Genomic DNA, 16,769 nt, shown 5'->3' on the forward strand with positions numbered 1-16,769 from the left:
CCTAAGTACTGAGTTGGGGGTTGGGTTAGGTATAAAGTATGTTAGAAATATACTGATATAACATTCAGCTATTATACAATTATTGGAACAATAGTATTAGTCTAAAAATCACAGTGACATAGAAAATTTAGCATAAAACCTAAATGTATTCAATAAGGTTCTTCTGATATACATTATTATTCCCTTGGCCACACTTAAAATAGCTGAGATTATCTTGATCAAGTAACACCTTTAATCAAAGGCTAAAAAAACCCACACTGTTTTAGAGGGTTATACATTTAATCAGTAATAGCTTAACAAAGAATTAAACCAATTGCCCAAAAGTGATAAACTTGGAAAAGTGGATTTAACTTACAACGATAATACTGAATGGAATGATTATTCCACCTAATAACGCATAAGGTATGGTGTCTTCTCTGTAAGGGTACTTGATGGACTCATCATTACAGAATATTCCTCGATGGAAGGGGGTATGCCTTGATGTAAGAATTGCAAAAGGCAATCCAGCTAGCAAAAGGAATAAACGAAAATATCATTAAAAAGGAATATCAAAACTAATTAACGGCAATAATTATCCCACAGATGGTATTTAAAAAAGCTTTTGCCATGGAAATACATGAGCACGTGTAAAAAGGAAATGCAGCATCGCATGCGACAGTAAGTCGGGAAGGTTACAGTTCAGGGTAAGGATATTTTTTGTCCATGAAACAAAGCTTCCAATCCTTCTGTGAACCAACATAACCAAGAGCATCCTCTTGTCTTTGCTTCTGTTCAAATACACTAAATGGATTTTGGAAAAATATCTTCTCTTGCTTTTGTTGTCATTTAACCACAAGGTTTTTAACACTATTTCCAAGCCAATTTGTCACTGACTTTGTTTCCAAAAGAAAAACAACATTCTGACATTCCCCATTTTGTCCCTACGTAACTACCACATTTGGACAGGTCATGGTCACTGGCTAAGCTATCAAGAGTATCTAATAAAGCTTTATCCACCCATTTCTGTACTGCCTACAGCAGCTTTAGAGCTGCTGTGAAAAAGAGTGTGAATTTCAATGAAGTTTCTTAAGATCAACAGCAAAGTCAAGCCCAAGAGCTCTTAACAGATGGCTGGCTCTCTATGATTTCATCTTTCACGTTTCCCTAAAGATCATTCTCTCACTTACCTCCTAAAATGCCTAAACGTGCACTTTAAGAATTCAGTTCTCCTTTACTTCAGTGAACTTGGTATACTGCTTAATACTGTAGCATAATGACCAGTACTCCTTTTTAAAAAGATACAGTTTAGCAGAAGCCCCCAACACAAAGTATGAAAGGCTCTCTGCCTAAGGAACTCATTCTCCCAGCAGCAGCAACTCAACCAGAAAGCTAACATACTCACCATAAGCTACTGTGTTACCTTTCCTTGACACACCAAGTCGTGAGGACCACTTAGAGTTCTCATTAACTCCATTAAAGCCCTAAAGGCTGATGAACAACCAAGCCTCTGGCTCTCTACCTGAGTATATGTACAACAAATACGAAAATTATTCAATCTACAAGTGCCAAATGAAAAGGAGAAGCACACCAAGTCACATTTCTTTTATTCCTAGTTCTTTCATGTCCTGCTGTTTTTCATTTAGATCCTGAATACACAGGCCAAAATTTTTTTATTTGTTCTAGTCAATTTGCCAATAGCTGCCAATTCCTTACAAGTCTTTAAGATGCTCACAAGGTTATCAAAGTCATACTTCTAGTAAATACACTTTAAAAAAAAAATTAAACTAGAAATGTCCATCAACAGATGAATAAATAAATAAAATGTAGTATATCCATACAAGGAGCCCTGATGGCACAGTGGCTAAGCACTTGGCTGCTAACCGAAAGGCTGGCGGTTTGAACCCAACAGCAGCTCCACAGAAGAAAAGATGTGGCAGTCTGCTTCGGTAAAGATTACAAGCCTGGAAACCCTATGGAGCAGTTCTGTCTTACAGGGTCGCTATTAGTTAGAATTGACTCAACAACAATGGGTTTGGTTTATATCCATACAATGGAATACTATTTAGCGAAAAAAAGAAGTGACATTCTTATACCTGCTACTTCATGGATGAATCTTGAAAACATTATGCTCTGCGAAGTCAGTCAGGCATGAAAGGACAAATATTGCACGATCCCACTTATATTAAATATCAAGAAACCCTGGTGGCAAAATGGTTAACGCATTTGGCTGCTAACCAAAAGGTCAGCCTTCAAACCCATCAGCGGCTTCATGGGAGAAAATTGTGGCAGTCTACTTCCACAAAGCTGCCTTGGAAACCCTATGATGCAGTTCTACTCTCTCCCATAGGGTCGTTATGAGTTGGAATCGACTCGGTGGCAACAGGATATCAAATATCTAGAATAGGTATATCACAGAGACCAAAGTTTATTAGTGATTACCAGGGGCAGGTGAGTGGGACAAGGGGAAGTGACAGCTTAAGGGGCACTGAGTTGCTGTTAAGAGTGATGAAAACTTTGGAAATGAATAGTGGTGATGAATGAAATGTAATTAATGTCACTGAACTGTGCATGTAAAAATAGCTGAAATAGCAAATGTTTTGATGTATACTTTTTATCATAATAAAAAATAATAGTAAAGAGAATTGTTTCATAAATAGAACTGCAAACAAGCTGTTATCTCTAGTTGATGGTTTCTGCGCTCTTACTTTTAGGTTACACAGGGTGAGGGGAAAAAAACTATTTCGTTGGAGGGGGAGAGGGAGTGTTATGAACTGTGTCCCCCAAAAAGTATGTGTTATAAATCCTAACCTCTATGCCTGGGTTATAATCCCATTTGGGAATGGGTTGTCTTTGTTACATTAATGAGACAAGATTAGTATAGGGTGTATCTTGAGTCAATCTCTTTTGAAATATAAAAGATTAAACACAAGATAGCAAGCAAAGAGAGGGAAAGACACACGCCAGTCCTATGAAGATCGTCCAGGAGCAGAAGCTCAGCAGAGACAAGGACCTTCCTCCAGAGCCAACAGAGACAGATAGCCTTCCCCTGGAGCTGGCACCCTGAATTTGGACTTCTAGCGTCCTAAACTGTGAGAAAATAAATTTGTTTGCTAAAGCCATCCACTTGTGGTATTTCTGTTACAGCAGCATTAGATAACTAAGACAGGGAGTACCTACAACTCCAAAGAAGAATGAACAACAACAAAAAAATTATACTATAGCTGACTTTGCTAACTGGCCCCTAAAAACCAAACCAACCCAGTTGTCATCAAGGCAATTTCGACTCACGGAGACCCTATAGTACCTCTTATATCTGAGTTTGGAATACCCCGTAATTCACCAAAGTGCTTGCGTTCAAAGGAGGGGGGGTAAGTACCGAGCCTTCAATACAAATGCCACTATAGCAGCACAGCTTGAAAAGAATGGGCACAAGCCTTTTGCACTTCTTAGCACACATTGTGGCAGTAAATACTCAGAGCTGTGATTTCAAACTTGTTGCCTGCCCTGTACAGTAACTAAATGCTTAACCTTCAGCCAATAACCACAATCTAACCCAATGACCAAAATTATTTTATATTTACAAATAACCACTACTTCTAAAATTTATTTTTTAATAAGAACACTATACAAAATAATAGAAATATCACTGTCTGCATTCCTTATTTAACTGGTTGAATATTTCAAACTGTATTTATTTCTTTTGGAAAAACAAAAGATAATTTGTTATTGCAGAAATTAAATTCATATATAATACAATTAGTATCCAAAACTCACTGAGCTTTGTGACCTTATTTCTAGGGAAGTACTTATTACTAGACCCATATATACCGAAAAATGTTATTTACATGCATATCCATTAAATTAAGATTTGTTTTTTGTTTCCTTTGACCACAAAAACCATGTTAGAAATAACTCTTAGATTTAGCAGGGGAAAAGCATGTAGGTGTTTTTTAGGAACGATGGAAAACAAAACAAAATCACATCTGAGTATAATTCTTATTTTTTCATTAAAAAAATGGTAATATTCAAGTCGGCAAATTTGACTAAATCCGTTGTGCAATGAATATTGCTAGGTGCTATCAGGAATTCAAAGCTCAATAATGTATTTTATATATATCATATATATATAATTATATTACAGCAGAAAATAAACAGAAGTTCAAAGAGCTAGGAAGGTTTAAAAGAGAAGGAGAGCTAGTGAGGCTCTAAGTAGGGATATTCAATAAACGATGAGTTATCCGAGTCAGAATCTCAAGATCAGGTCTGGGATACAGACAGGTTTGGGGATATAGAGAGTCTCTAAAGCTACAGAAATGAAGGAAAGTGTGCAAGATGGATATGAAGTGAAAAGCAGGTACAGGGCAAGGCACAGAGAAACAACAATATTAAAGTGATGAGCAGAGAATGAAGACCTACTAAGGCCAACATGGGTGGGGTAAGAGGTCAGAGAGACTACCGGTGTCACCAAAGCCAAGTCAGAAAAAGACCATTTCTGAAGGTCGAGATTGTTGTGTCCAGTGGGTTTTCAACTGCTACTCCTGGTACAAGTAATTTTAATAAGGACAAAGGGGTAGAAGCCAGATCACAGGGGTTTTAGTACAGAATAAGAAAATAAGCACGAATTTTCCACAAATACATACTCTTCTTCTGAGATGCTTGCATGAAAAAAGAGAAGACGCTGTGTCAACAAAATGCCTTAGAAATATGTTTTAAATAATAGTCAGTATTCATGATCCCTCATTCTGGCCCATGAAGTGTGTTATATCAATGTCACTGCCCAATGCTATTTCATTTTCACTAATTATCTAGACCCTGAAGGAGGACAGAATGGAAAGGGGACCATACTATGGGTTGTTCACTGACCCACTCAGAGCCTCAAAAAGATGAGCTGGTCCTGATTTTTGTACCAGAAGTTTTGGAATTGGAATGATGACTCAATCAGTCAGAGCTGGCAAACGGCACCGGACCATGTACAAGGAAGACTGACTGAAAGAGTAGCTGAAAATGAAGCAGGCATACGGGGAAAGAAGTAACTAGTCTGACCCCTGAGAGTGTGACATGGAGAAGGCAGTCTTGGTTACCCTTTGTTGATCTTGCTGCTTTGGGGTTCTTAGAGTAGTTGTATACCTTCAACAAAACTCCAATTTTAAGCTAGTCAGAAAGGGTTTCAACTCCTTGCAACCAAGAGAGCCGTAACTAAAATATTCATAATTTAACCATTCCCCCTACTTTGAAAGCATGTATATTTTTAATTTTCTAATTATCCCACATACTGCTGTAATAAAAAAAAAAAAAAAAAAATTTTTTTTTTTTTTTTTTTAATGAACGTATCCAAATATAAATCCTTATATTCCTAATTATTTCCTTACAATGTATTTGTTTACACGGAATTCTAGCCCAAAGGATACCAACTTTAAGGTCCTTTCCAAACCGCCTGAAAAGTTATTTTACACCACCGTTTTACTCCACAGGCCAGAGTACAAAAGTGTGGAAAAAAGCAAAAATTTAAGTAGAGATATTTGATGTACTCACAGATTTCAAGGCAAAAGTGAAAGGGTTCTGTTTGCTCTTCTATGAATTCATATCACTCTTTTCTTTTTACCTAAGAGATTACATCTCTAAAACAATTCACTTTCCTCATTTGCCAATGTTTAAAACCTCAGCTAACAAAATTAATTTTTTTTTTTTACAAGTTTACTTGGTATAATTTACTTATTATAAAACTCATCCACTCTAAGTTTATAATTCAATGATTTTGGTAAATTACAGAATTGTACAACCATCACCACACAGCAAGTTTCAGAACATTTCCGTCACTCCAAAAACTCCCTCAAGGCCACTTGCAGGCAATCCATGGTCCCACTGCCAATCCCAGATAACCACTGCTTTCTGTCTCTATAAAGATTTGTCTTTTCTATACACTTTGATAAATGGAATCATATAATATGCAGTCTTTTATATGTGGCTTCTTTCATTTAGGGTAATGTTTTTGAGGTCCATCCATGTTGTAGCATGTATTTCATCACTTTTCATTACTGAATAATATTCTATTGTACGTATATATCACATTTTGTTTTTCCATTCACCAGTTAATGAAAATTTGGATTGTTTCCAGTTTGGGGCTATTATGACTAACGCTAGTATATTCACATACAAGTCTTTATGTAGACATTATGTTTTCATTTCTGATGAGTAGACACCTAGGAGTGGAACTGCTGGGTCACGTGATATGTTTAACTTTTTAAGAAACTGCCGAACTGTTTTCCAAAGTGGCTGTACCATTTTAAATTTCTAGACTCTCCCTTTTAATATGCCCATGTGGCTCATCATAGTTAACTGTCTAAGAATCAGATTCCCTGCAGAGTAAACTCATTAAAAAAAAAAATTTCCCCAAATAAATGCAACCTTCTATCTTCTACCACTGAATATTTATAATGGTTCAAAAGACAGCATGTGATATGGCAACTCATCATTTCCACAAACTACCACAAGAACACTTCTCTATCCTTTACAGAGATAGGAAGAGATAACATAAGAACATGGTCACACCACATTTTCCTTAACTTCCTCTTGCATAAGTACTCAGAAGCTTGGAACCATAATATAAATACCAACAAAGTTGTTCTAGAAAGATTGGTGATTGAGTGTTCAGCAAAACTGAGAAACTGTGCTTAAAAAGTCTTTTACATGTGAAGAGAACTCTTCTAATAATAGCAAAAACTACCCAGATGCCTCTACACAATAATGTTTTTAAGGTTCATCTATGTTGTAACATGTGTCGATATTTTGGTCCTTTTTTGCTGAAGAGAATTCCAATTATGAGAATATATATCATTTTGTTTACTTCATGACACCCAGTTTAGCTATCAGATGCCCAGGAGATAGTAGCATGGCAACTCCAGTGCCCACAGTAGCAAATCATTAAGGGTCACTTTGTCTCAGGGGTACCAGCAGCAGCAAATAGCCTGGGAAATCCTGACACACAGATGCCAGACACCTCAAGATTTCCTGAGGTCAGGTACCACCTAAATAATGTGGAAGACAATTATGATCCCATCAGCTAACCAAAAGAACCCATCAAACAGAGGCTGATGTCCATTTGTGAAATATCTCAAGGATCACACTCTTAGTACATGAACAAGAAGGACAGGAATGTGGCTAGAGGCTAAAAGCCCAACGACTCCAAAGGTACAGGCTGAATTATACAATAATGGATCTATTATTATTCTGCCACCTAACTGTATCCCTAAGCTAAATAGACATGCGAGGCGGCTGTGTATTTAGTCTACCTTCTCTATTAGGTCATTTGAAAATCTTCCTTTGTTTATTTGCCAATGGAAAAAATTCCAAGTAAGAATGAGCAGAGTCTGAAAATATAAGGTGTCAAAAGATGCTAGTGAATACCTGAAAAGTAATCATATATAATGGTACTAAAAAGAATATGTCAATGCCTTCTTTCTCTTCGGCTTATATTTAGAGAATGAATATGTGGTGACTATCTGAGAGAATCTCCAAATTACTCTGCCCAGTTCTTACAAGAACTACAGTACACTGGGGTACATGGTAAAATGTAGTTCAGGAAACAGAGGGATGAATCAGAAATGAAACTAGTTACTAACTACACTGAAAAACAACAGAGAAGAAGAGAATACTCAGAAATAAGATCACAAGTACTGAATATCTGAAAGAATAGCCGGACTACTGTGTTCCTTGATTACTTAAAGCATGAGTTTATTTTTTTCGCTGTAAACAATTAAAAGCAGTTACCTTATATACTCTCATGTTACACAGAGTACTTATCTAAAGTGTTATTCCATTAATATTAATCTTTATAGAAGGCAGGGTTTTAAAAACTTGGAAACTAATTCTTTTCAGACCTACCTAGCAACTTATAACTAAAATAAACTGAATATGGAACATTTTTCCATTTGTAAACTCTATGACCATATTTCAAATTTCAAGGAAGACCTTTGAAACAGTTTAGTATTAACTATACATAGAATAAAATTCGGTATACAGACCAAAGGACGGAAGAACTCCATCAATAACAGGAGAGTTTAGAATTCACAAAATTTAAGAAAGATGTAAAAAATAATATTTTTGTCAATGTTTAAAGGGCATTTCATTATGAAAGCTTATAGCAGAGAAAGTAAGATCTGAACGTCCTGAGTACCATTTCTTTGATAAAGAAGCAATAGTTCATTTCAGTCTACAATCAGGTTCCTACTCTACACAGGGCATTAGTGAGGGGAGAGGGGTAGGTATGGCACAGGTTTTACAGTGGTCAAATTCTGGATTTATTTTGAAAGTAGAGTCAGCAGAATTTGCTGATGAATTGACTGGATACGATCGTGAGAAGGGCCATCGACAATAACCCCAAGCTTTTATGCCACAGTGAGAAGTTTAAAGTTGCCATTAATTGAGATGGGGAAGACTGAAGGTGGAGAAGGCACACCTAGTTGGGTCAAAGAAAAAATACCAGTCTCAGAGAGTTGTTACGAGGATAACGAGAATCTATAACATAACAAGCACAGTACTTCATACATAATACACAATAAATAACAACCATCACAGCCTTCTGCTCATCCTATATACAAAAATTCTAAACAAAACAATGAGCAGCCATGTCATAGTATTTTCAAGGGGCATAAAATCAGTGCCTTCCTAGCTGCTCTTTCCATCTCCTTGCCCAGTGATTGCCTTATCGAGTCCCATGGAATAGTTATTCTCCACACTGGGAAGATGTATTCACCTGCTAAAATTAAACAAAGATATGTTCCACCAAGTTAGAGAAAAATTAATTTGACAGAAATCTCGTATTTCTCTCAAATTTTGATAGCTTCTAAAAGGGTGCTTTTAGGTATGTAAGACAATTAACACTCAAGTATAAGAATGTATCTGATTTAACACATCTGTATGTTTAACTAAACAGATTTCATTGTGCTTCAACACTCCCATAGAGTTGGCCCCCGAATCCACAGATTTCGCATGGATTCAACCCACTGAAGATCAAAAGTATGTGGAAAAAAAGTTCCACAAAGCAAAACAAAACAGTATAACAACTACTGGCACAGCATTTATATTATATTAGGTATTACGAGTAATTTAGAGATGATTTAAAGTATGCGGGAAGATGTGTGTAGGTTCAACGCAAATACTGTGCCATTTTATATAAAGAACTTGGACATCTACAGATTTTGATATCCGGCAGGCGATGCTGAGAAAATCAGTTCATTCCTAGACCACTTTCCCCATTCTTACTGTCCTAACAGTGACCTCCTGTTTAGCCTCCCCTCCTAAATATAACAAGAACTACAGTCAGATCTTTCTTCCCCTGTAACGAGCCCTCTAAGTGGAGAGAGCTACTGCAAAGGCATCTGATTAAAAAGGTTCCTCACTGATGCTGCTTAGCCCTGGTGCCATAAGAGTGGCAACTGAGGACCTCTTTCTGAAAGTAGGTTGCTTTAGTACCATGCTCCCAGTTGGTGCTGACTATTCAGAACACAAAAGCAAAAAGTTTTCTTCCTACCAATAACACAGAATTTCATTTTTTGTCACTTTAGAAAAGTTCAAGATAATCCAAGAAACTGCCATTCTTAAGACCCTATATCATTCTCATTATAAACATGAAAGCTTAAAGAGAACTGACAAAAATGGTATGAGATGTTTTAAAATATTTAAAGATGGAGCCCAATAGAATATAGCCATAACAGGATATTAAGTGATTTTCTAGGAAGCAAGATATGTGGCAAAGCTATGGGGAAAACACTTCAGTGTTTCATGAGTGGCTCCCTTCCAGGACACTGTTTTTGCTCTCGATGAACACAGTCGTATACAAAATCAAGGTACTATGCAAAAGAAAAAAATCATACAATCATTTCAATTGATACAGAAAAATATTTGACAATATCTAAAATCATTTAATGATTAAAAACACTCAGAAAATTAAGAATCGAAGGGAAATTGCTCAACATCATAAAAGGCATTTATGAAACACCCACAGCTAACATCATACATAACATCATGGTGAAAGACTGAGAACTTCTCCCCTAGGATTAGGAACAAGACAAGGATGCCCACTTTCATCACTGCTATTCAACACTGTATTGGAAGTTCTAACTAGAGCAACTAGGCAAGAAAAGAAATAAAAGCCATTCATATTGGAAAGGAAGAGGTAGAACTATGTCTTTTTGTAGGTAATATGATTTTATACATAGAAAATCCCAAAGACTCCACAAAAAAAACTACTAGAATAAATAAACAAATTCTGGGAAGTAGCAGGGCACAAGATCAATATACAAAAAAATCAGAATGTATTTCTATACACCAGAAATGATCAAAAAGGAAATTAAGAAAATAATTGCAGACAACCAAAAGAATGTTTAAAAAAGAACACTGGAAGACTCACATGGCTCAATTTCAAAACTTAACTGAGCTACTACAAAGTAATCAAATCAATGAGGTACTCGCATAAGGACAGACATATAAACTAATGAATAGAACTGAGAGCCCAGAAATGAACCCACACATTCGCAGCCAACTGATTTTTGAAAAGGGCGCCAAGACTACTCAATGGAAAAATAATCTCTCCAACAAATGGTACTGAAACAACTAAATACCCACATGCAAAAGAATGAAGTTGGGCTTGTACCTCACACCATATAAAAAAAACTAACTGAAAATGGATCAACAGCTTAAATATAAGCGCTAAACCATAAAACTCTACAAGAAAACAAAGGAGTAAATCTTCATGACCTTAGATTTGGCAATGAATTCTTAGACATGTCACCAAAAGCACAAGCAACAAGAAATAAATTGGACGTAAGCCAATACAAACTTTTGTGCCTCAAAGAAGACTAGTAAGAAGTGAAAACACAACATATAGAATGGAAGAAAATATTTGGGAATCATATATCTGCTAAGGGTTCTGTATCTAGACTCTATAAGGAACTCCTACAACTCAACAACAAAAAGACAGCCCAATTTAAAAATGGACAAAGGACTTGAATAGATACTTCCACACAGAAGATATACAAATGGCCAATAAGCACAAGAAAAGATGGTCACTATCATTAGTCATTAGGGAAATGCAAATCAAAACCACAATGAGGTACTACTTCGCAGCCATTAAGATGAAAAAATAGAAAATAACAAGTGTTGGTAAGGAACACTTGTATGTTGCTGGTGGGAATACACAATTGTTCAGCGACTGTGGAAAACAGTTTGGCAGGTTCCCAAAAACTTAAACACAGAATTACCATATCTATTGCCATCTAATGGATTCTGACCCATAGTGACCCTACAGGACAGAGTGAAAAAGCCCGAGAGGGTTTCCAAGGCTGTAACCTTTACAGACTTCGACAGCCACATCTTTCTCCTACAGAGTGGCTGGTAGCTTTGAAACGTCGGCCTTTCACTTAGCAGCCAAGCACTTAACCACTGCTCCACCAGGGCTCCTCAGACTTCCGTATGACTCTGCAATCCCACTCTCGGGTACACACCCCCGAAGAACTGAAAACGGATACTCAAGGAACCACAGGTACATGCCTGTTCACAGCAGCACTTCATAACAGCCAAAAGGTGGAAACGACCCAAATATCCACCAACAGATAAACAAACTGTGGTATGTACACACCAAACCAAAAAACCAAACCTGCTGCCAACCAGTCAAGTCCGACTCATAGCGACCCTAAAGGACAGAGTAGAACTGCCCCATAGGGTTTCCAAGGAGTGCCTGATGGAATTGAACTGTCGATCTTTTGGTTAGCAGCCAGAGCTCTTAGTCACTACGTCACCAGGGTTTCCTATGTATGTACAATGGGATATTTTTCAGCCACAAAAAGGAAGGAAGTATTGACACATCCTACAATGTGGATAAACCCCCAAAACATTATGCTAAGTGAAAGAAGCTAGACAGAAAAGGTCACATATTGTATCATTCCATTTGTATAAAACATTCAGAATAAACATAAAGACAGAATGTAGACTGCTGGTTACTAAAAAAAAAAAAAAAAAAAAAAACCTGTGGTTACTAGGCACTAAAAAAAAAAAAGAAACCAAACCCAGTGCCGTCGAGTTGATTCCAACTCATAGCGACCCTATAGGACAGAACAGAACTGCTCCATAGAGTTTCCAAGGAGCGCCTGGTAGATTTGAACTGCCGACCTCTTATTTAGCAGCTGTAGCACTTAACCACTACGCCACCAGGGTTTCCTACTAGGCACTAGGGGTGGGGAAAATGGGGAGAAACTGCTTAATGGATAAGGGCTTTTACATGCAGTGATGGAAATGTTTCAGAACTAGATAATGGTGGTAACTGTAGAAATTGTGAATGTACTAACTGCCACTGAATTGCTCACTTTAAAATGGTTAATTTTATCATATGATCCAACAATCCCACTCCTAGATATGTACCCAAAAGAACTGAAAGTATGGACTCAGATATTTGTACACCAATATTCATTGCAGCATTATTCACAATAGCCAAAAGGTGGAAACAACCCAAGTGTCCTTCAACAGATAAATGGATAAGCAAAATGTGGCAACCCTACAGGACAAGGTAAAACTGCCCCAACGGGTTTCCAAGGAGCGGCTGGTGGATTGAAACTGCTGACCTTTTGGTTAGCACCGTAGCTCTTAACCACTGCACCACCAGGGCTCCAAACAAAATGTAGTATACATATAAAATGGATTATTACTGAGCCATAAAAATAAATGAAGTACTGATATATGCTACAATATAGATGAACTCTGAACACATTTTGAAACATGAATTTGTAACATGTTTTCTAAATTTAAGTCTTCACTAGGCTTCACTAAAAGATTATTATAATTTATTAAACTTCAACCAAATTTGCACTCTTACCTCTTACCTTTCATAGGTAAGAACCAATGATCTCAAATCAAAACAAATAATCTTATGAGTTAACAAATATAAAGCACAGCCCTGAAACTTTCCTTTTTACATCTTATCAGGTAATCCTACTGCTAGCAATTAAGATATTGATATTAATTCACTATGAAGATAACAATTTGTAGCAATCCTTACTTAAATTTAGTAAAAGAACATTGACTATATGAGTAAATTTAAACTCCAAAAAAATTCTTCAAATAATGTCACTAGTTCAGCCGATTTCTTAGGGCCTAAAAAAGGTTTAATTATATAACACCCCCAGCTGGAGTTTTCAAAATAGCACCTAAGAAAGAAGAGAAAATAAATTTATTAACTATTAATACAAATGCCTTCACTTTTATCTAAATTTATAGCAGATAGCAATGACATTCCCAACATAGGTCATACAGAGATGCTCTGCCTCTGTCAAATATAACAGATATCTCACTTTGATTTTAAGGCTTTTCTTACCCTCAAAACCAAATATTAACCACAAAAATTCCTGACCCAAAATTAATCCTGCCAGTTGTTTTTTCACTGAAAGTTGCTAATCTTTTCTTCCAAGGTCAAAGTCAAACTTACTTAATTTAAATTTCAAAGGTATCACGGCAACAGGAGGGTGGAGGACCAGAGACCATCTTGTGGCTTGGCATCAGTTGATCTCAGCAAAAGGGGAAGAGCAGGGTTCAATGCATCATGTTAAGATTGGCCAATGCTTGATCTTCTATTCTTCTCCTTCCTTGTCTCTTTATAAGCTTCATTTTAACTAGCCTACTTCGATCCACTTGCTTTTTTTTTTTTTTTTTTTGGAATCAGAAGTCTCCCTATGTGTATTAGAATAACTCCCCAGAATAAACCGTATGTTTCAATTTCTTTGAGTTTTGATTATTTTTAACACCTTCAAACTCTTTAGCCCAGAACAGAAAAATATATACATAATTGCACAAATACTTCCATATATGCAGAGATGAAAGGTTTTCATACCAAAAAGTTAGCAATTAATGGAAAAAAGATAAATTTACCTTTTTCACATATTTTAAAATATGTGCATATTAATCTCCTTATACCTACTGTTGTGGAGTTGATTCCAACTCATAACAACCCTACAGGTCAGAGCAGAACTGCCCCATGGGGTTTCCAAGGCTGTAATCTTTACAGAAACAAGACTGCCACATCTTTCTCTCTCGGAGCAGCTAGTAGGTTTGAACCTCCAACTTCCGGTTAGCAGCCAAACACTTAACTACTGCACCATCAGGGCTCCAATCTTCTTCTACCCATCAAGAATATATTTATATCTGCTCATTTTGCCGATTCAATGTTTAACAAATAAGGAAAGCATGTCCCTTTTGCTTGAAAAAGCAGGAGAAAAAAGATGTAACTCTAATTTCAAGTTTAGATATTAAGAAGACTTAATTCCTGGTGGTAGCAAAAATGAGTATTTAAATTTCAAAAGTCTTATTAGCACATATAATTCAATAATGAAGCTCATTTAGGAGAAAAACCTTTCAAGGCTTCTTAAAAATCAGAGTTCCCATCTAGGAATAACATTTAAAAAATTCAAATCCTGTATATTTGTCAGAAATACGTAAGTAGAAAAGTTAAGTCATAACATCTACTAACTTAATGGAGCTCAGCTTATCACATAAAGCAATAGGATTTAACCACTTAATCCCTAAGAGGCATTCCACAGTATGCTCTACTCTTTAACACTTATAAAAGACTTAAGAACAAAATTTTATGAGCAGGTATGTTTTTCCCATTAAGTCCCTTAAAAAGCTAAAGCATTTGAAAAAACCACAGAATTCAATAAGCTTGGCTAACGTGACATAACTGAGCTTCAGTTTTCACTAGTAGCATGTATACACTCAGTATTTATATAACTTTCCTTTAAGTTCAGCCAATATAAAAATTTATCAAAATATTTTCAAGTGTCCTGAAAAATGGACATAAAACAAATACTTAAAATACTAAATCTAAGCACTCAATACAGTTTTATGTTAAAGAGGATATTTAGTTCTACACATTACTCTCCCAAAGGAGCCACAATAAAGCAGTTTTAAACAAACAAAGCTTCTGTGATTACAGAAAAATCACTGAGGAGGCATCTGGTATTACTTCATTTTATTACTCTCTTTTATACAGGGAGTCATGACAATTGCTCATAAGAACTGATTGAATCAGCAGTTTCCACAACAATGTACGCAGGCAATGCTGCTCTTCGTATGAGAACAAGTAAACAATAAAAATGTTTTTCAACTTAAGAAACCAAACTTCATAATACTGTATTTCTTCAATTCTAATAGACATTTCTTCCATATTTTAAGATACCTCAAATCACCATATACATTCAATATAGTAGTGTCCCAGTTTTTCCCAAAGAGTTAAGGTGAATTTGCATGGTAATAATTATCATCAAACATAAGCAACAATCTTATTCCATTTCACATTTAGTAGTTTAATTTTTTCTACCCATATTGATTAACACCTGCTACATGTCAAGCACTATGCTTGGCACCAAGTATACAATGGTGAGCAAAACAGATCATCCCTACCCTGGTGAAATCTTGTTGCCTTTTGGGGTTAAATTGGGAACAGGCAGTACAGCACCCCTGTCAACATGGGAACAAGGGAGTTACAACATTTAGTGCAGACAATACACCATTTTGATATCAGCAACCTGGACTAGTACAGGGAAAGGGTGACAAGAGACTTGTCTAACGATAGCAAATGAAGAAATGGTACAGAATGCACAAGAAAAAAAAAATATGGACATCAGGTTGTTAAAAAGAAGGCACTGCTCTAAAATGTAGATTTTTTTGGTCATCTAAAATCATTTTACTCATCAATAAGTAATGAAGTATGTGTGTGTGTACAAAATTACATCAAACAATTCACCTTATAAAAAACAGTCTTCTACATCTGATGTTATACAAAAGCTATTAAAACAAATAAATCTACCTGAAGAATTTACAACAATCCCTTCGTATCAGTCCACAAACCATCAGCACTGTTAAGGCCCAGAAACTGGCCAAGTATCTCTTTTTTAATATAAATAAGCTAACATTAAAATGCCTTTACAGATTTCTAAGAACAACATCACAGGATCTGACACCCAAGAACCCCACAATTCACACCAAGTCTTTTTCCACTACGTTTTTAAGATTTAGCTTTGTTGTTGTTGTGTGCCATCATAACAACTCTATAGGACAGAGTAGAACTGTCTCAGATTTAGCTTTAATTGCCCTTAAGTTACTCGATATTTACAATAATTAAAAATATGTTATAAAGTAAAAAACAAGACACAAAATTGAATTTACAGTGTGCTCATAATAATCTAAAAAACTGTGAAACTACAGGAAATAACGTCAAAATGTTAACACTAGTTGTCTACAGGTAACAGAACTAATGGTGATTACTTTTCCCTTTTACTTTATAATAAATTTTTTGATGCATAAATGAGTGTGTATTACTTTTATAATTAAACTTTTTATAGAAAACAATTACATGTACCAAGTCAAATAATTAAAATAACTTCCTGATCCTCAAGCAATTATCTACTCAAATACCGTGGCAGTTTAAAAAAAAAAAAAAACTATCTGACAACAGCTGTTTAAAATAATGGCAACAACACATACACTTCACAGTAGTACAGTAACACTGTCTATTATCATCTCAGGGGCAATACCATACATATTTCTGCTCACCTTCCTAAGTCTGGTGGCTAAAAGAGAAGTTACGGGAAATTACTTTTTAAGAAAAAACTAAGTATCTCCCCTTAAACTAAATCCTAGATTTTTCTCCCCGTATGCTCCTATAAAAGTCGTTACAATCAAATTAGAATGATTAGACTATACATAGAAATATCTAATTATTTTGGAACATAGTGAAATCGAAGTTC

General features: G+C 35.9%; 1 protein-coding gene across 3 annotated transcripts in view; it reads right to left on the reverse strand.

Annotated features, from left to right (window-relative positions):
• PLPP1 (phospholipid phosphatase 1) overlaps positions 1-16,769 on the reverse strand; it is a 130,027-nt gene that overhangs the window by 58,658 nt on the left and 54,600 nt on the right. The window contains exon 2 of one of the 3 annotated variants that reach the window (XM_064271980.1): positions 356-507. The exons of the other annotated variants lie outside the window; for them this stretch is intronic. Coding sequence (XP_064128050.1) covers positions 356-507 — 152 coding nt within the window. The remainder of the gene's footprint in view (positions 1-355; positions 508-16,769) is intronic. 3 annotated transcript variants of the gene reach the window in all.

This window comes from Loxodonta africana, chromosome 2 (assembly GCF_030014295.1).
Source record: "Loxodonta africana isolate mLoxAfr1 chromosome 2, mLoxAfr1.hap2, whole genome shotgun sequence".
NCBI classification, from domain to species: Eukaryota; Metazoa; Chordata; class Mammalia; order Proboscidea; family Elephantidae; genus Loxodonta; species Loxodonta africana.